This window comes from Prionailurus bengalensis, chromosome A1 (assembly GCF_016509475.1).
Source record: "Prionailurus bengalensis isolate Pbe53 chromosome A1, Fcat_Pben_1.1_paternal_pri, whole genome shotgun sequence".
Classification (NCBI taxonomy): domain Eukaryota; kingdom Metazoa; phylum Chordata; class Mammalia; order Carnivora; family Felidae; genus Prionailurus; species Prionailurus bengalensis.
The window spans coordinates 145,435,128-145,456,834 of NC_057343.1; the positions used below are offsets into that span (position 1 = coordinate 145,435,128).

A 21,707-nucleotide genomic window follows, 5' to 3' on the forward strand; every position below is an offset into this window, starting at 1 on the left:
TTCTATTTTCCATTATTTATTTATAAAGAGAGAAAGTACACATATGTTAAAGTTTGGAAGTTTATTTTAGGAAATGATAACTTTTCTCAGTTTTTGGCTTCTGATACTAATTTTCCTTTAAATATAGTGGAATATAATGCTAACAGCATCAGGCCTGCCTAATTCCCCCTGTATTCCTCCGCAGAGACTGTGTTCCCATATTGGCTTTCTGCCTTCCTGGCACTTGCCTGCCTGTGTGCCTTCACGTGTGCTTTCCCCAGCCTGGGGCCTGGGAATGCCCTTTTCCATCCCTTCCGTGCCTATCGAAGGTCTGCTTGGCCTTCCAGGCTCAGGTCAGACACCTCTAGAGAGCCTTTTACAATGTTCCCCCATCTTTCTCTCCCCTTCCCTCCAGTTAGAATGGATTTACCTTCCTCCTGGTTTCGTGCCCCTTGCTCCCGATGCATGTATTTCGTCCTCTTGTGTATTGTAGGTACATGTTTGCACGCCTGTCTCTGCCAGTAATTGTAACTCTGAAGGGCAGTGTTTATGAATTCTCTCCTGCCTTATCTGTTGTTTTCCATTATAGATACCTGAAAGATGGGCATTGGATTAAATTGAATTACTTGTTGAATTGCAGTTTTGATTGTTAGATGTCTTATTTTGTATTTTTCTTGCATTTGGAATTCACTGAAAAAATACTAATTGACTGGAGCTTTATAATATGCAAGAATGCAAATAAATGTTTCTGTAACTAGTATTCTATTTCTGAAAGGGCTTTTGATTGAAAAGTATGATACATCGTAATTTATTTCTATAAACTGAGACTGCTCTTATCTAAGTTTGAAAAAAACATCTATAATGAAAAACGCTAGAAGGTTGAATATATTGAATAAGTCATTTTTTTCAGTACACCCAGAGGAAAAATACTCAGGACCCAGCTCTGCCTTTGATTCATGTCCAGATGTTATTTATTGCTTTTTCTTTGCCACATGTTTAAAGCACTTCTGTTAGCTATTAATACAGCTGATGTTATTATTGTATTGATGTTGATATAATGATTTGCCTTTACAGTATTTTTCTGTATTTTTGGTTGTTAGTGTGTTTAGAAATTATTCAATAAAGTTGGCTTTAAAAAAACAGACCTTAATCCAAAAGTAGAAAGTAATCCAATTACATATAATTTGGGAAGTTTCCATTGTTTTGCTTTGGTTGCTCCTATTATCATTTTTACTACATACCCTTAACAGACTTTTAAACCCATCGAGGTGGGTTTTTTATTCTTTTAAACTTTGATGGATTCCATTTCCTATGAAATGGACTACAAATTATCTCTAATTGTCTGCTAGTATTTGTGTTATTTACTTTTAGGGATAGTATGAGGTATGTTGCAGTGTGTATGTATTTGTGTGTGTACATGTGTGCATATGCACAAATATATGTGTGGTTTCAACCTTAAATGAATGTTTGTTCTGAGGACTAGAAAAAATAAGTCGCCCAGGATGTCGGAAAGGCCTCCTTAGAATAGGGGCATCAGATAATCTTGAATGTCAATCTGTGGGAATTTAGTGATTAAAGTAACAGAAGTTTTATTGTAAATTGATGCTAATCATTAAACAGTTGATGAGCAGGATGCAAAGGACTGTATCGCCATGTAGTCTGATAATGTCATTTATGTTCCAAAATCTACTCAAAGTTTGTTGAACTAAAGTGTAAGAGTCTGAAACAGTAATAGGAAGACAGTATAGCCATGTCACTGGAGGTCAAATTCTGCCTCCACCATCTCCTTGCTGTAGGATATTGAGCAATTTATTTAACTTTTCTTTGTCTCAGTTTCCTCTCCTTAAGTTGGAGTTAATAGCACCTATATTTTAGGGTCGTGGTGAAAATTTAATGAGCTGATACCCACAAAAGCATTTAAACCAGTGCCTGTGAGAGTATGACATAAATTTAAAAACCAAGATCTAAATTTTGGAATGAGTTTCTGTTTTTCAATAACATGAAATATATATGAACATTTAGTAGAAGATGAGGCACTCTAAATTGACATTTTGCTGAAAACCCATTATACATAGCCAATGTCTTGTGGAAATGTGAACCAGGATAATTAAGTGAAGGTTACTGAATTCAGAGTGAAATGCATTCAGAATGAGTCTCGGACCTCTGTGATACCTTAACTATTCCCCGACTCACAGTCATGTCCTTTTGGGGTAGCAGTGTTCTTTGGAGTTGTAACATGGGGTCCACAAATATTTGTACTTTCTCAAATGCCTAACCCAGTAACCTGGAAGTTGCTCATCATTCCTTTTCACACTGGGTGGAATGAAGAATAAGGGCATTAGTCCTGAATGCCATTCTTTGGGAATTTAGTGATTGAAATAACACAAGTTTTGTTGTAAATTGATCCCAATTATTAGGTTGACTGAGAGAGACACAAGGAACTGTGTCATAGCAATGGTCTGATATTGAGGAATTACTAATACAAACTATTCCTTTAATTTTTACTAACTAGAGAGGAATCTTCAAGTCTTAGAGTTGTATTGAAACACCAGGTCAAACATAAAATGAAATATAAAAAAAGTCCACTTAACATGTTTTTCCCAATATGATTATTTTATAAACCGAACAATAGTGTTGAAATCCCTCACTTTTAATTCTGACGTATAGACTTCTGTATAGACTGAATATACAGGATGAACGGTTATCGAGTAAACGTATTAGTGTATCGTTGACAAGGAAATGTTTATTTTTTTACCTCAAAGTTTTAATCCACAGTATTACTAATATATGAGCAAACATGTAGTCTGTAATTTCTGATCTGCAAAATCATTAAATGCTAGAAGCACTTAACGACACATTATATTGAATCTTCATAAACTTGGTTATAACCTTTCTGAAAATGACTCCTGAACCTGTTTATCCACCAGGACATTTATTTGTCTTCAGCTCCAGTCTTTCACTCTGCCCTAGCTGATCTCACGACCCCCCATGGCAAAGCTACAACAGACTGTCTTTTCCTATCCGATCCCTTTCCAGGTGTCATTGTTTATGTTGCTGAATCCACTGCCATCTCTTGGCAGCGTGGCTCACTCAGGTGACGGCTGCTCAGCCCCTCAGGCCTCAGTTTTCCCTTCTATGAGATCAGGGGCGAACCAGGTCCTCCGAAAGAGCTCCTCTGGCTTTGATTCTGCCCCGTGAGCCCCATCAGTGCAGTCCTTCTGCTGTTACTCATTTTCTTATCTAGGCAGTCTGCCTTTTGCTCTCCCCACCCCTCCTCTGCTCTTCAAATTTAATTACTTGCTGCCTGCGCTCTCTGACAGCTTGCTCCCACCTGCCTCACTTCCTTCCTTCGCTCTCCCCTTGCCCGTTCCCTTCGGTGGAGTCAAGCCTTCTCCTACCCTTTGTTCCCAGGGCCCACAGCCTTCCCCAGGACTACTTCCATGCTGTTCTTTAGGCCCCCAAATAGCTGCCTACTTTGCCTTTGTCTAGCAGTCCCACCTAAACATTCACCTGAGGAGATGGAATCTGCACACGGAGGCTTGCTCCTCATCTACCCACCTCCCCACCTTCAGCTCTGTTAAAAAGTAGATGCTGTTTGGAGTATTCATATGCTAACGTGAACATTTTGTGACCCACAGTCATAGTTTTACTACCATTTTACGTATACGAACAACTTTAGTGGGGCTTTCCCCACTTATCAAAGGAATCTGTGGCCATTAAAAAAAAATCAGGAAACGCAGAAAATGTATGAAGAGGAAATGAGGTTGCCTGCAATCTCACTTTTTAGTGCTGACCCCTGTTAATATTTAAGGGTTGAATATGCAGTTAACGGTTCTTATGAGACTGATATGTGTCTTTGTAAGGCTGAATTTTGAGTAGTGGTAGATTGAACAAATAGTAGTAATATCGCTGACTCAGTAATATCACTATTTCTGAAGTCAAGGTATTGACAAGAATCTTTCCTAGTGTTTGTTTTGGTTTGCTGTCTAACTTAGACTGGAATTTTATTTTGTGGGGAGGTCATTATTAGGATGAACTTGTATAAAACCTATGTAGAGATTCTCACATTGAATAGAAGACAGTTTTGTTCACGGGAATGCTCTGGGTATAGACTTTATGAGTTCTTTTCCATTTAAATTCCACAAAATTTTTATCACACATAATTTAAATATAATCTGAAATAGCTGCCCTTTAAAAATGAACTAAGTTGCATTGAATTGTTTAATTTGTTTATTTTTATAATATACATGCAGTGTAAATTTTATTTTTTATTATGTTATTTGTCTACCTACAGTGCCTCAGGAAGAATAAATTCTGTCTTCTTTTTACTATGTTATTTTATTACTATATGTAATTATACAGTATATATCTTGTTCTTTTTTAAATTTCTTTTAAAAATTTTTTAAAATATTTTTTATATGTTTTTGAGAGAGAAGGACAGAGAGACAGAGCACAAGCAAGAGAGGGGCAGAGAGAGAGGGAGACACAGAATCCCAAGCAGGCTCCAGGCTCTCAGCTGTCAGCACAGAGCGTGACACTGGCCTCGAACTTGCGAACCATGAGATCATGACCTGAGCCGAAGTCAGACGCTTAACGGGCTGAGCCATCCAGGCGCCCCATGTATCATTCTTAAATTGATTGAGATAAGATCACCAAGGGACAGATGACACAAGTGCCTTGTTCTCTGAATTCAGTTTGGCTTTCTTTCAAATTTATTTTACAGTTTATTAGTAAATAATCAAGTCTGAAATGTTTTATAAAAATAGTAGGAATTAGGGGTGACTGAGCGGCTCAGTTGGTTAAGCATCCAACTCTTGATACGAGCTCAGGTCATGATCTCACAGCCCATGGGATCGAGCCTCGAGTTGGGCTCTGGGCGGACAGTGTGGAACCTGCTTGGGATTCTCTCTCTCCCTCTCTCTGCTGCTCTGCTGCTTGCTCTCTCTCCCTCTCTCTTTCTCTCTCTGAAATCAATAAATCAAAAAACAGTGACAATTAGTTAGGCCCTTAAAACACAATGCATTCTCTCTTCTGCTCAGTGTAGAGGATTTACTTCCAATGGTGCATCAAATAAATCCTTGGTATCTTGGGAAACAGGTCCTAGAGTTTATTGCATCAAGAATAGTTCTCACTTGAAAAAATTTTAATTGCTGTGTATTCTTCACTTTTGTGATCACCAGGTTCTCTTATTCAAGTACCTTCTGTTGAGAGGGGGAAACTTAGTAAAGTTCGCCTGGGTTCACTGTCTTTGAAAAAGGAAGGAGAAAGACAGTGCTTCTTATTTACAAAACACTTTTTAATTTGTACAAGAAGTTCAGGAGGAAAGCTGCATCTGCTCAAGGTATGGGTTTTATGTGACTATTCCATTTATGTTCCATGCACTTAAGAGGGATTGAGATTAATTTAATTATGGCTTTCCCATATCCAGTATCATAAAACCCAGATTGTCACAATTGCATAGTGAGGTAATGTACAGTTGCTAAGCCTGGCATGTACTTTTTGTTAGTCGAATCCAAAAAATAGAAATTTAAGTGTCCATTTCCATAAAGAAGTGCAATTAAAATCATAACCTAGAAAAAATTACTAGTTGTTGACTACTGAGCTACAAAAATCTTATTAAATCACTGCAGTATATTGATAGAATATTTGCTAAATCCTATTTTATCTTGCTCTATACCAAGAGTCAGCAAACCATGGCCCACAGCCTGCTGCCTGTTAATAAAGTTTTATTGGAACACAGCCATGCTCATTTGTTTATATATTGTCTGGCTGCTTTCATGCTTTTAAAATGGCAGATTTGAATAGTTGCGATAGAGATATGGCTTGTAAAGCCTAAAAGATTTACTGTCTGGCCCTTTATAGAAAAAGTACCTATCTATACCTTTTGTTATTAGTACCTAACAACTATTATCCAACACCAGGATGATGGCTTTCTGCTGCTTAAAGCACTTCCTGGTTGGTGGGTCTAGCTGCATTCACTCTCTCAAGGTGCCATCTAGTCTCCTGTAGGCTGACTTGCTAAATTTATAAACATTGGGAGTGAGAGGCAGTTGGTGCAGAAGAATCATGAAATTCAATGTGTTTAATTACTTTTACACAGCTAACTGTAGTTTTGGAATCTATGAAAAATTATTTGTGATGCAGAATTGCTATGCTTTCTTCTGTGACAATTTGAATATAAGGTTTATGTATCTGAGCTTCCCAACTTATGCAAGACTGTCAGCCTCTTAATAAAAAATTGGTTTTTTTCCAGACAGGTGGGGTTCTCTCTCTAATAGAATGTACTTTGATTGAGGAGCCCGATGCAAGTGATGATGACTGTAAGTCACATTCTATCTCTTAGACTTATGGTAGAATAAAAGGGTCTTACAGTTTTTATTTACTTATAGCTAAGGCGAGCTGCTTAAGGAGGCAGGAGAGATGCTGAGAATAAACTCCCTGAAGTCGTTTATATATGAAAAGTTCTTTTTTTTTTTTTAAATTTTTTTTTTTCAACGTTTATTTTTGGGACAGAGAGAGACAGAGCATGAACGGGGGAGGGGCAGAGAGAGAGGGAGACACAGAATCGGAAACAGGCTCCAGGCTCCGAGCCATCAGCCCAGAGCCTGACGCGGGGCTCGAACTCCCGGACCGCGAGATCGTGACCTGGCTGAAGTCGGACGCTCAACCGACTGCGCCACCCAGGCGCCCCAATATATGAAAAGTTCTGTTGAATCATTTAACCTGTGAGCTTCGTTAAAACCATCTTTGGGAATTCATGTTTTATTGAATTTTTCTCACGATAGTGACTTTTCAGTGGAAGGCAGAAAAGGAATTAAATTAGAGAGTTGTTGGAATTCTGTAGATTATGGAAATTTCAAAAAAAGAAAAGAGGAAATGAGTAGAAGGCAGAGATCCTAGTCCTGAGTAACCTGCTGACCTCAGCTTTTTTGTCTACTTATGAGCTTAGTAAAGGCTTCCCCTTGCCTAAGAAGTGCCATGTTGCTGAAATAAGATTCTGGACTTCAACGGACATCCATCGTATTACCAGAAGTCTGTGAAAGTAGCTATCACACATATTTTTATATTCACATCTAATTGGTTGGTTTGCATGTGTTGAAGCCAAAGGTTCTGGACAAGTGTTTGGACATCTAGATTTTAAAATAGTAGTGGAGCCTCCTGATGCTGCCCCATTCACTGTAGTCCTGTTGGCACCTTCACGTCAGGAGAAAGCTGCCTGGACGAGTGACATAAGTCAGGTAAGCGAGTGGCGTTTGCCATAAATTGTGATTTTGTTTGTTTGTGTATGTGTGTGTTTATCTCACACCTTAAATTTTGGGGGAAGGCTTTTAGTTATTTTATTTTTGTTAAAAAAATACATCTAGTTGCTGTGGACACTGCCATCACCACTGTGTACCTTGCTAGCTGGGATCATTTGTTGTTGTTTGTCTTTCTTTATAAGGCTAAAATTTACCTGAAGTGTGGTACTTGCATTTTAGTTCCTAGGCATTCTTGTACAGCCTGTGAATGTAATCACGTGTATTGAACGGTGTTAAAATTGCCCTGTTAGTAGTAAATTCTCCAGCGACTTCCACTAGCTTATCTTTTGCTTATTTGTTTCTGAGGTAGGAGACTTGTGAGAGATGCAAAAACAGCTAACAAGGGCTCTGATGAGAAATCACAAATTAAAGAATCACATCAAAGAAGAGAAACTGTCTATAGTATGAAATATGCAAATGAGCTTTCCTGTATTTTATATTGAAAAAACTAGGAAACAGATTTGCTTACTTTTCCTTGATCCACAATGCCCAGTTAAGGGATTCCTGCATTTATTCAGAAATTGGAAATATATCAAAACTAGTCGTGATTGGGCTTGTACATTCCTAAATACAAGCTCCACATGATGTTTACTCCATTAGCCAATTTGGAGACAAATGTTCATGTAAGGATAATATTAACAGAAGACTTGGTAATTATCTTCTAAGTTGTTAACTCAAGGAAGACTGGGGCAAATGGAAAAAGCATATACTATAGATTCAATTGCCTTCTATTTTTCTTTTTTTTAGAGGTTTATTTATTTATTTGGAGAGAGAGAGAGAGAGAGAGACAGACAGAGCACACGAGCAGGGGGCGGGGGGGGGAGAGAGAATCCCAGCAGTCTCTGCACTGCCAGCGCAGAGCCCAATGTGGGGCTTGAACCTACAAACTGTGAGATCGTGACCTGAGCTGAAGTCAAGAGATCGACACTTAACTGACTGAACCACCCAAGCGCCCCACCTTATCCTTTTCTGAAGAGCTCATAGTAGTTTGTATATAAAACTTAGGTAAAAATTTGAACTATGTCTTAGTTCTTCAGATACTTAATTTTTTCTGAGTGACTGAAAACTGAGGGAAAACAGACAAGGGAAGGAAAAATTAATTATTTTGCTATGTCAAAGAGCTTTTTACAGACTTAATCTAATTTGATCTTTATACTAGTATTCGGAAGGTAAACAGAAATATCAGTTCCATTTCACAGGTGAGAAATCTAAGGTTTGGAAGGCTAAGTATTTGTCCAAAGTTACACAACTGTGTTGAGTCATAAGTCATATCTAATCCATGTCTTTTATTGGCATTCTAAACAAACTCGACAAGAGTGCTAGATTTTTACTTATATATCCCCAGGACTCCTTTGATGGTGAATAAATAGCTTGAAGTGAAGGTGCTTCTTTTATGGGCAAAAAAGGAATGAAAACATGGGCTCTTCTATATTCGCATAATTATATCCTTGTGATTTATTAATACTTTCATTAGCTCTGTGCCATATGAATTAATACTTTAGACTCTGTAATGCATCTCTTACCTAATGAAATTCTGAATCATTCACTGATTCTATGACTATTTCTGCCAGGTATCTTGTAGTTATCAGAGATATGGTGATGGTCTCTGGTCTCATTGAGATAGGCAGGCCAGTAGGGAAGAAAGGAAAAGTGGACAGCTTAATGCAACACAGTTTTATAGGTGTTGGGAAGCCAAGATGAGTAGGAAGACTGGAGAGAATATGAGGAGGCAAAGGTTTTTTTCCAGCTGCTTCTAGCTTCTACCTTATGATGGAACTGAGGCTCCTAAGGTACAAAATTGATAAAAGCTCTAAATAACCTTACTTAGCATGCCTGGTGAGGCATTGCTAAAGAAAGAAAGACCCTTGAGTGCATGGATGATCCTATGATTGTTTTTTTTTAAAGAAAGGATACAATGCTTTGGCATAAGCATCCAAGTGAGTCTTTCTATTAAACTACATCTTGAGGCAGAAGTACACAACTTGTTCATATTTTTCCAAGTCTCTATGGCTAATATGTTAAGTCCTACTAGATGGTATCTATAAGTGAATTGGAGAATAAAGCTAACGGAAAGTTATATCTTTTTGAGTGACAATGATATAATTCATGAAATTACTATGTTTAATGGAACCTGTTGTTGTATGACTTTAACACATGTTATTTCATGTATTCAGCAAATATATTTTTGCAGTGATACTATATGCCAGGCACTGCTTAGGCACCTGTGATATGTCATGAACAAAAGAGACAACAACAATAAAAATTCACTGACCTTATGTAGCTTACATTCTAGTGTGAGGAAGACTGAAAATAAACAATAAATGTACTAAATAAGTACATACTGTTTTATGTTAGAAGGTGATAGGACAGAGTAGGAAGGATTGCGTTACTCGGGGTAGGTGTGGGTCAGTACAGTTTTAAAATGGTGGTCACCTCAGGCTGCAGGAGACATCTAAACAACGACTGTAGCAGGTGATGGAAATACCATTGTAAATATATGATAAAGGGGAAGTCATTTCAAACAGGGGGAAGAGCCACTGCAAAGACTCTAAAGTAGGAGGACACTGCATGTTTTGAAGAATAGCATGAAATCAGTGTGGTTGAAATGGATTGTGCGAGAGGGACAACAGGAGAAGAGGAAGTCAGAGAGGTAACACAAGTCCAACCAGGGAAGGCCTCCTAAACCAATGAAAGGGCTTTAGCTTGGATTCTGAGTCCAATGAAAAGCTCTTAAAAGGTTTGATGAAGGAATTCCATCATCTGACTTCAGTTTTAAAAGGATCTCTTTACCTGCTGTTTTACCTGCATAGACTGGGAGCAGAGGGCAAGAGTGGAAGTGGGGAGCTGAACGAGAAGGCTACTGTGATAATCCAGGTGAGAAGTCTTGAAGGCTCAGACCAATGGTAGGAATGGAGTTGGAGATAAAGGTTTTGATTCTGGGCTCATTTTTAAGGTCAAACCAACAGGGTTTTATTATGGCTTATATTTGGGGTGTGAGAGAGAAAGAAGATTTAAGGATGTCTTCAGAGTTTTTGGCCTGAGCAATGGGAAGAATGGAGTTGTCATTAACAGGATGGGAAAATCTTCTGGGACAGGGAGATTTTGTGGTGAATTATCAGAAGCTTACTCTGGATATGTTCAGTTTCAGAAGGCTGGTAGACATTTGCACGGAGTTGTTAAGTAAGCAGCAGTCCAGCGTTTAGGAGAGAGGTCTGGGTGGGAGAGTCTGTCTCAGTTAGGTGGTATTTAAGTCTGTGAGAGTATTGAGACCACCCAGAGAGTAAGTACAGATAGAAATGAGAAAAAGTCCATGGACTGACTGAGGAGTCATGGAGAACAGCAAGAGGACTGAGAAGGTTCCACTAGTGTGGTAGGACAGCCAAGAGTGTGTGGTGTCCTGGAAGTCAAGTGAGGAAAGTGTACCAAGGAGGGAGTGGTCACGTGTCAACTGCTATTAAAGGCTGAGTAGAACGGCGAACGCTCTGAGATACTTAGTGATTTTGCCGATGCAAGGTTTGATTGGTGGATGGTAGGGACAGAGTGCTCCACTGTTGATTGAGCCTAGGTTGCTGCCAAGCAGCACATCTCAACTGGCTTTCTTCTCTGCTTGAAGCAATTTCATTTTATGGAGGAAATTATGTGCTACACATACATTGATGCTATTTGTCAGTCTCCCAATATGTCTCTGGACAGATTCATTATTAATAAGACGAGCCCACTGAAAGCTTGAAAATGTACTATTTAATATTTTATTATGTATATGTAAAAATATGGACATAAAAAGGAACTAAAAATATTCTCAATACTCAGCACATTAAATTAATGTTTATCAAAGTATTTCCACAGATAACTATAGTAGAGTTGCCTGAGGGTTTTTGTAAACTTGCAGATTCCTGAGTCTACATTCCAGGCCCTCCCCCACCCTTCCCTGGGTTAACAACTCCACAGATCACTTTTGCACAATTAAATGAAAAAGCTCCACCCTGAAAATTAATGGTTTCCATCTCTAAACCCCCTAGAATCCTGTCATACAGAAATAATTTTACAGTTTGGCTCTCAGTGTATGTATATACATAATTTTCACATTTTACCTCATTTACATCTTTATTCCTGCAGATTCTTCATATTGGTGTCTTCTAATAGCCACACACACACACACACACACACACACACACACACACACTACCACATTAACATACCATTTTTCCAGCTTTTCCTAAATAAATGGATATATCCCAGATTTTAGCATTAATATGTGATGTCATGCTAAACATTGTTTTACAGGGAGTTTCTTCCCCTATCAAAGTCCTTGTTGGCATATCTTCCCCACAGAGGGTAAGGTTGGTACAAAGGGTCTGATCACTTCCGTGATTTCATGATTCATGACTTGACAGGTTGCCAAAATGCATCATCTCACTACATCATTGGCAAGATACCAGTGTAACTTTTTTCTAAGTTCTGTGCCAAGGTTGAGTTTTATCATATTTATCACATCTTCCTATTTAATGGAAAAGTGGTATGATTCTCTAGTGGTTTTAATTTACATTTCTATATTTATCAATGAGATTAACATTTTCTGCCATTTCTGTCTCTTGTCTGTTTATGCCAAATAGACATTTATTCATTGGAGCTATCCTTACAGACTAGGGAAATAAACATCTTTCAATTCAAATTTTGAATATGTTCCCCATTATTTTGTCATTTTATTTTTGTCACTTTTTATTTTGTGGATCTTAATTTTTTCATGACTTGATTTAAAGCCACATTGCTAAGCTATTATACCATGTTATGCTAATCACATGTAGCTCTTATTTAAGATAATAAAGTAGTTCCTGAGTATTGATACATTCCCAGTTTCACATAAAGAACTCTTTACAAAAATTAAGACTATTGATTTTGCCAGGCCTCTTTCTCTGAAGCTGTAATTTTTAGAAGTAACAATTGCTTGAATGATTAATTACACCTTTAGTTACACCAGTAAGCCCATAATTAACTGTTGGCACCTCCAACAAAATGAACAAATGGCTAATGGTCTTGACCAATAATTCTTTTCCTTTTCATCTATTTATAGGGAAAAATTTGAGGCTGAGGATTTGACCATTCATTTCAATATAGTGCATTCATTTATGCTTGTCTTCCTGTCATACATAATGGTATATTAAACAGATTTGTCTATAATTATGGGTATTAACTAAAATGCAGAATTAAAATCCACCTCTGAGCTTGGTTTGGGCAGATGTGTCAAAATGCATACCTTGTGTAGACAAATCCGTAGCACTTTCACATGCTTTCTCCCTTAAAATAGCTTCTCTGGAATCAATAGGGAATTTTTTACTTCAACATAAAAAGGTGAATTAAAAGAGAAAAATTGAATCTAACCTTTCTTCTCAGAAGAAAAAAGCATGGTGACACAGTAGACTACTGACCTTTGAGCAGGTATTGGCTTAAGCAAGATCCTCAAAAGACCTTGCTGGAGAAGTCATTTTCAACAATTGTCCAGGGACCAGTTGCATCAAAACTACCTGGGGCTATTGTGAACATAAAAGTTACTCTATTAACCCTATTAATTTCAAGGTTTACTGTAATTCATGTAAATTTGATACATCCTTAAAGATATGTGACACCTTGCTTATCACGATTCTTCTTGAATGAGTGAAGTATATTCATTTTCCCAGGGCTCAAGTCACTTTTCCCCAGCACAATTAAAAGACAGGCTTATAGGGGCGCCTGGGTGGCGCAGTCGGTTAAGCGTCCGACTTCAGCCAGGTCATGATCTCGCAGTCCGTGAGTTCGAGCCCCGCGTCAGGCTCTGGGCTGATGGCTCAGAGCCTGGAGCCTGTTTCCGATTCTGTGTCTCCCTCTCTCTCTGCCCCTCCCCCGTTCAGGCTCTGTCTCTCTCTGTCCCAAAAAATAAATAAACGTTGAAAAAAAAAATTAAAAAAAAAAAAAGACAGGCTTATATGGTCATGAATAATACCATGCCTTCCAATATAAATATATTCATACACATACTCATATTTATAAATTCTATTATAGTCTTAACTTTTTATGGAAGAGAACCTGTTCTTCAGTGCAGCATTATTGAAAGTCCCAAATGCAAGCAAGATAAAGACAGGATACTCTCGTTGAAATAGAGCTGGTGGACCCAGAGCCCCTGAGAGTTCTGTTTGTTCACACTCATGTTGTCACTGCACCCTGTCTATGGAGCCTCTAGGAAATGAGGATTTTTATTACATGGTCTTTTGAGTTGCGGTTCAGACTACATGTATGTTTTGTTCTCCTGAAACTTGAGTGTAAGTGAAATTTTCCTTTTTTTCTATTGAAAATAATTGTAATGCCTCACAGTAAATCAGAAAGATTTATGAATGGGGTATGACACTGGATAATGAGATGGTCAAAAGTTATCACATAAATCTCTTTTGGATCTAAAATATTTATCTCAGGTTCCAATTCTGACTGTGTGGAGGACTGAGCTGATTTAGATCCTCTCTAGATATAAAAACAGAAGTGCTTAACATATAAAATCAGAATAAAAGGGCGCCTGGCTGGCTCAGTCAGTAGAGTGTTCAGCTCTTGACTTGGCGTTGTGAGTTCAAGCTACATGGGTTGAGAGATTACTTAAATAAATAAATAAATCTTTAAAATCAGTATAAAAGAAAAAAGTTAATACATTGGTTATATTTACAGGAATAAAAGGTAATCTCTGGTTATCAGAAATACCAAAGAAACTTAAAATTAGAGTAGAAAGCTTATTAGCTGAAGACATAGAGGCCTGAGAATGATTTTAGACTGAGTATTGGTCTCAAGCCCAAGGGGTTTTAACTAAAGAGAATGAGAGGCAGCCTTGGGCCCCTTAAAGGAATTAAGCTCCCTGTTTAAGGCCTAGATTTTGGAAGAGTATCACAACTGTGAAATAAGAACTCAAAACCTCTTCCTGTTAGCCCAAAAAATAATTAAGGAAGTTTGTCTTTGTTTTGGGTTCTGAGTTTAAAAAAAATCTCCTTTGAAAAAAAATGAGTGTGTTTCCAGCCTATAGATTTGAAATTTAAATGTATCGTATTCACATGGTATGAAAAATCCAAACTGAGGAATTAATGTAAAAGCGGTTTTTGAGACTCTTGAAATCCTAAGACTTCTTGGTAGAAGCATACACAAAGTTACTCCGTTAGCAACACTTCTCCAATTCAGGGCTCATTACAGTGTGCTCAAAATCAGAAATCACAAGTCTTGTGAGTAAATTATCTATTTTGAGAGAGTCAGAAGCACAGTGAATGATAGAATTAACACTGCTGGTGACAACTTGGAAAAGACTGTAAAATAAGAATGTTTAAAATATAATAAAGCCAGAAAGAAAGAAAGAGAGAGAGAGGGAGGGAGGGAGGAAGGAAGGATGAGAGAACAAGAGAAAGAAAGAAAGAAAGAAAGAAAGAAAGAAAGAAAGAAAGAAAGAGAAAGAGAAGAAAGAAAGGGAGGAAGGAAGGAAGGAAGGAAGGAAAGAAAGAAAAAGATTACTGTGTAAAACGGACCAGGTTGATCTGTCAAAGAACCAAACAGAAAATTTTTTTTTTAACGTTTATTTATTTTTGAGACAGAGAGAGACAGAGCATGATCGGGGGAGGGTCAGAGAGAGAGGGAGACACAGAATCTGAAACAGGCTCCAGGCTCTGAGCTGTCAGCACAGAGCCTGACGCGGGGCTCGAACTCACAGACCGTGAGATCATGACCTGAGCCGAAGTCGGACGCTTAACCGACCAAGCCACCCAGGCGCCCCGAAACAGAAAAATTTAAACATGGAAAATATAATCCTAAATCATCCTAAAGCTGTTGTTTGTGTAACTGTGCCGTTTGCTTAGAATGTTAAAGGAAACTGAAGTAACATTGTTCATTTTCCACAGTTTTCATCAAACACCATCTCTGTCCTCTTGTTTCCTGTGTTGGTTACCCAAGCGGCAGCCTCACTGTGCTTTAGAGATATTAAAAATGAAAAGAAGGCCAGTGGGGTAAAGGATCACTTACCTCACCTCTCCCCTCCCTGTCTGTGTGTGAGCCCTGTCCTCCAAAAGCACTCTTTCCCATCCCCTCCCCCACAATACCAATCAACATCTTCACGCCATTTAACTACAATCATAAATCACTATATGGTAACCTAGTAACTAGAAATATTTTCTGATTTTAAAAATTGCTTAAATCTTTTTTCATTTTCTATTTTGTTCAAAAGGAATATGTGTAATTCAAAATAAATCCTTCTCTAACCCTTCTCTAATTGCAAAGGGAAATTTTAAGTTGATAAGGCGTAAGTAAACAAGACAGAGGAAATTAACAAAATTTCCTGAGTTTTCCTCCTGGAAAGAAAAGAGTAAAAGATAAACAGGGCTTTATGCATTCCAGAGCGGGAGAAATTACACAACGCATCCTCATCAAATCAACATGGTGCCAATAGAAACTGCTAGAGACACTAGTAAAATGGGGGAATTTGTTGGCAAAAAAACCACCTGAGAAGCAGGCACAGAGCTTGCTAGTGAGACAGAAGGTGAATTTCATCCAAGAAAGCCATTATTTTTACTCAGCCTGCCCCAGACCACCCTCGGGCAGAGAATGAATATCGCAGAGGCTGTTACTGTCGGAAGGTACAGACCTCTCAACTAGTACAGCTACTGACAGAGAATAGTGATGATGTGACATCATGGCCAGTGTCCTTAGGAAATACATTCCAGGAAAAAAAAAGCCCCTATCTCTATCCTCAGGTATTTGCCAAGTGCACAGTTCTGGTAACTGGGTATTGAATCTGCTCATCAGTGTACAGTGTTTACCTGTTGCTGTGTGTGTGCGCACAGATGAAATAAGAAACTAAATTGTTTTCATGGCTATAAACAGTTTGGAGAATATATGCTCTGCCTAGGTTTTCATGTGGGTTGTAATTGTTTATTTTTTAATTTCACAGTGTGTGGACAATATACGGTGTAATGGTTTAATGACTATAGTATTTGAAGAGAATTCCAAAGTTACTGTGCCACATATGATTAAGTAAGTGTGATAATCCTTTCCCTTACATTTTAATCAAGATCAAATTGGTAGAGAACATAAAGCCCTGCAAAAATATTGCTTCCATAGGATTCTGCTACATTTTGTGAATATGTTTCTTGGCAGTAATGCAATAATTCATGATATGCTATTATAAATAATATGACTATCAAAATGGGTTTTCAAATTCATAGTTTATTGATTCATAGCATAGAAAAATGTTTTTTATACTGTTACATATGCTTTCATTCAGGAAAAAAACCTATTGAGGTTTTCAAGCACAATATAAAAAGTTGTGACAGCCAGATGTATCCAAGGGTCAGAGGCCGGATCAAAGTATGGCAGATCCTTTTGGCATCTTCCCAGCTGGGTATGAATCATATTACTCAGATTTGATTGTGGAGATATGTTTAGATTCCAAAGACACTTGACATGAATCAACTGGCCTTTCCATGGTACCATCTGCCTGTTCCTTCTATGTGGATTTGCCCAGGGCTGTCATCATGCTATTTGGTTAACAAAATATATCCTATAATTTAAGGTGATCAATAGGGAAATGGTAGTTTAAAATGAGAAATTATATCACTGACTATGTGCCATTGTTCTCTGTATTAATGCTTTTGTCTCTACATACTTTTTTGTTTCCAAATTCAGAAATTGTTTCAGGAGTATTTTGAAGCTGACCAAATTGTTCCCTGTTCTCATTGTTTTGGTTGTTTGAGGTCCAAATTCCTGTTATATCTTTCAACAAAAGTTACATGAAACTAAGGAAATATTTGTGCTCTATGCATTTTTAATGTGGGTTTGTTTGGTTTTTTTTAGGTCTGAGCCGTTTGTCCTAAGGCAATAAATAACATTAATTTTCCTCTTCTAATAGGTAATAAGTGTAATTAGTACCATCCCCAGAGTACAACTTTTAGAACTTACCAATTATTTTATTAGATGAAGGCAGAGTACATTATACTAATGCCATAATTACTACAGAAAAATATAAATTATAAAAGAATGATAATATTTTAAATTACTGGTCAAATTTAGAAACATTTTAGGTAGGATCATTTTAAAGCTCTAGGGTGAAGATTCTTTAAGCGTTCAGTTTTATAAGGTTTTGATTTAGTATGGTTTCTTAAAACCATATTAGTTAAAAATGTGTGATGCTAAGATAGAAACAAAGGATGAAGTATTAAAAGGTCCAAATTGTGACTTAATTTTTATTTTTTATGACTTCTTTTAATATTTATTCATTTTTGAGAGAGAGAGAGAGAGGCAGAGAGATGCAGACAGAGGATCTGAAGCTCTCTCTGTGTTCACAGAAGCAAGCCTGATACAGGGTTCAAACTCATGAGCCCCAAGATCAGGACCTGAGCCGAAGTTGGATGGCCAACCAACTGAGTCACCCAGGAACCCCGTGATTTCATTTTTAAATTCACATCATTGGGTTAGAGTTATTTTAATTTTCTACCACAGGATTCTTATATTAATATTTCACAAAATAGTGTATGTTCCTTTTATCCATTTTTAAAAGTACTTTCTTGAAGGTTAGACAGCCATGAAAGTCCCACCTGCTTTAGAATGAGAATATGTAAGTTGGACACTGCAGCCAAGTCATAAGCTCCTAAAGCCCTAGAGCTACTTCACACGTGCTATACGTACAGTTTGTTGACTTTTGAAATGAATACAGATACAAACTTTAGTTTTGTGCCTGACTGGTTATGGCACAAACACATATTCTGTCCCCTGTGATGTCCGTTTGAGCTTGGTAGACGCATCCACAGAGTCACTCCATTAGCACCCATGTCCAACCTCATATGTATAACTACTTCACGCACAGACCAGGACTTCCCTGCTTTTGGGTGTACAGAGTGACACTTGAATGAGGAGGAACTGCTCTCCTGCTAGAACAGAAACCTGGATCTCGGGCTGTAAGGATTTTCTATTAGAATCACAGATGTTTTTTTTTTTTTTAACGTTTATTTATTATGAGACAGAGAGAGACAGAGCATGAACGGGGGAGGGGCAGAGAGAGAGGGAGACACAGAATCGGAAACAGGCTCCAGGCTCTGAGCCATCAGCCCAGAGCCCGACGCGGGGCCCGAACTCCCGGACCGCGAGATCGTGACCTGGCTGAAGTCGGACGCTTAACCGACTGCGCCACCCAGGCGCCCCTAGAATCACAGATGTTTTGATGACCATCTATACTATTCTAGATGTATTCCCAAGGCAGAGTAATGTCTCATCTATTTATTCCTTCCATTGAACCTGGTTCTCCTCAGTCAGAGGAAAGAGGATAATTTTGCAATCTCCGTTCCTTCTGACAGTTCCATCTGGGGCTCTGTTCTACCCTAAATTCTGTATTGGTGCCTCCCAAGTGCATACTATGAAAAAAAAAAGACATTTTTTTGAGTTAAAAGAAAAACTATCTTAATTGTGTCTTGTTACTGACATGGCATCACTTTGCAGGCACCCACTTCCTTTTAAAACCTAAGTAATTATAATAGGTGATTTGGGTTTGGTGTCTCAAGATTGCATTTTTAAGTGTTTACCAAAATGGAGTTGTTATTATCACAGGAGGCTTAAGTAATGCATTATATCTTTCTTGAGAGTCCCTTAGGAAATAAACATTGTGTTCAGTGTAATAAAAGAAAATTAAATAATTTCATAATATTTAATTTATTTTCTTTTCTTAAAATGAAAATGTAATCATAATTTTGAAGGACAGTGGTATAATTAGTTTTATTTTAATTTTGTATTGTCACAACATACTTTTTTCTCCCAGTGTTTTTGTTGCTGTTTTTAAGTAGGCTCTATTCCCAACGTGAGGCTCTAACTCACGACCCTGAGATCAAGATTTGCAACGCTCTACTGACTGAGCCAGCCAGGTGCCCCATTTATTCCAGTGTTTTGAGTAAAGTAATTATGGTTAAAAGATGCAAAGCTCAAAACTAGTATTAGAATGCAAAATTATGACATTTATTGAGTGAAAATAGCCCTGTAAGTGGTGCTTTACATTTTAGGGTAGGGTAGGGTAAGGCTTGCTTCCTTTTAATAATAGTTGACCTCACCTTTCTTAGAAAATAGAGATTTTTAGTGGGAAAACGGTAGGAGGAGGAGAAAGTGATTACCTTGATCAGCCATCTTCTGGACAGATTGACTTATTTAGTAAAGTTCTAAGGTCTTTTTACTAATGAGAAAATTAAGAACCATAAAAGTAAAGGTGATAAAGGATCACATAGTAAGTGGAAAAAAGAGCCCCACGCTATTTTCAAGAATCTCAAAAAAAGCACTTTTGTTTTTTCGAGATCAGCTATGTGGCTAAAACAAACAGACCACCCTTACTTCCTCAGCAGGGGTAAGCTGCTCATTTAAAATGCTCTTTCGAGCCTGCAAATGAAGTACTTTTGCATGCACCCAGCATTCGTTGGAGTGGGCAATTTCCAAAAGCAAGCTAAGAAAGTTATTGATTCCATTTTATTTGAAAGAAAATAAATATATAATTTAAAATCCCTCCAAGTGCTGAAGGGGCTAATTAAGGGCACTCACAACAAGCGAACTGATTCTCAGCAAGCACTTGCCTCACTGAACGTTCCTGGCCCTGCAGCATGTCCTTTAATCAAGTGGTGAAATCCAGGACTTCACCGATTCACTGATTTTCTGAGATGTGGCAGTGGTGGGAAACAAGGAGTTCTGGAAGGGAATGCGAGGGCTCTGGGCAGTCCTAGCAAAGGGGTGCATTTCTTTGAGCCCCACTTGGATTCAGCCTCTGCTTCCAAGCATGTCCTCTTACAAGCATGTCTTCTCTGTTGGCTTCTTTTGCCCTTTCTAACAAATGTGTACCACGGGCTGAGGGCTCTGAGCACAGCCAAGGATTGTGAGGGCTGCTGTGTGCATCTTCCCCCTGGTGTGTTCATCCACCTGGAGAGGCTGCTCAGGCATCCAGGAAATCTGGTAGGCTTAAAGAACAGCCAGATGGGAGGTTTTATAGAATAAGAAAAAAAAAATAAAAAGCAGAGCACTGCAGGGCGCAATGGTGGATACTGTTCATGGAGAATCTCTCCCATTACTTTTTTTTTTAATGAAGACACTTTTAACACTGCAAAATATTACAAAATAATGAAGACATAACGATTCACACAATTTATGGATCAAACTGTACTCGTAAAATGGATAGCCTTAAATGCATTAATAAGCCAGGAAGAATGAAATGAATTAAGCATTCAGTTCAAGAAGTTACAAAAAAAAAGAAAAGAAAAAATAAGCTGTTAAGAAAGTGTGGGAAGAAAATAATTAAGAACAGACACAAATACATTAAAATATAGAAAAACAGTAGAACTGGTCAAAAAGCCAGTTCTAAAGGGAAAAATACCTAATAATGTAATCTGTTGGTCAGTTTAGTTAAGAAAAATGGGGGGGAAGCACAAATGCTCAGAATTAGAAGTGAGGAAAAAAATAACCACAGATATAGCAGTGTTATCTGTGTCTCCCTCCCCACTTCTATCGGTTTGTGGGAAGAATGTCCCCCATGACTTAGTTTTCAGCACACTTCTGATATTCTGATTTAAGGGTATAAGCAATGCTCCTCCTATATAGGGCTTTTGGCTTCATTTCTCTAATAAAACTTGACTGAACTAGGGAGAAAGGTGAAAGCAGAATGTACCACCCCAAAACATGCTACTTGGGCATATTGACTGAGCTGTAGGCACTTGAAAAATAGCAAATGCAGGGAACTCTGACCTCTTTTTATTTGCGTAAAGACAGATCCTCCAAAAGGCACTCAATTGTCATAAATCCCCTCCCTGAGAATTTCATCAACCAGGGAGGATTGACTTTTATTATAGGGGAGGAGACAAGGAGTCAATATCACACCTAGATGAACTGTCCCCAACTATCCTACCTCCCATCTAGTCTCCTAAGGGCCCATTCATCTTTCCTAAAAATCATTTACTCTCCCCTAAGAGGCCTACACCATCTCTCCCCCCACCTCACCCCCCAACCTTTTCCCTATTAAGATGGTATTTAAACCTGAATTCTAAGCCACCTCTGGAGTTGCTCATTTTTTCCCGGTATCTCCCATGTGTACATGAGGTATGCATGTTAATAAACTTCTGTTTGTTTTTCTCTTGCTAACTTGTCTTTTATTACAAGCGGTTCAGCCAAGAACTCAGAAAGGTTGAGGAAAAAATATTTTTCTTCCCCTGCAGAAGCAGTCCACAGAGTGAAATGAGTTATTATTACCTTCTCCACAATTAATTCTGACCTTTCTAAATTATAATGGCATATTTGATGTTTTTATAGCCCTGCCTATGTAATAAGTCATGTCAACGTATTTTATCAACTACAACGGGAAGCCCACATACATATGTGTGTGTGTTTCCGAATACGGAAATACTCAGTGGCTGAGAGGAAGCCATG

The 21,707-nt window shown here is 38.1% G+C and overlaps 1 protein-coding gene across 2 annotated transcripts in view; it reads left to right on the top strand.

Moving 5' to 3' along the window:
• The window catches only part of RASGRF2 (Ras protein specific guanine nucleotide releasing factor 2), a 244,497-nt gene that overhangs the window by 113,260 nt on the left and 109,530 nt on the right, over positions 1-21,707 (top strand). For both annotated transcript variants that reach the window (XM_043593136.1, XM_043593138.1), the window contains exons 10-13: positions 5,160-5,320; positions 6,233-6,299; positions 7,081-7,217; positions 16,219-16,301. In XM_043593136.1, the coding sequence (XP_043449071.1) occupies positions 5,160-5,320; positions 6,233-6,299; positions 7,081-7,217; positions 16,219-16,301 (448 nt within the window). The remainder of the gene's footprint in view (positions 1-5,159; positions 5,321-6,232; positions 6,300-7,080; positions 7,218-16,218; positions 16,302-21,707) is intronic.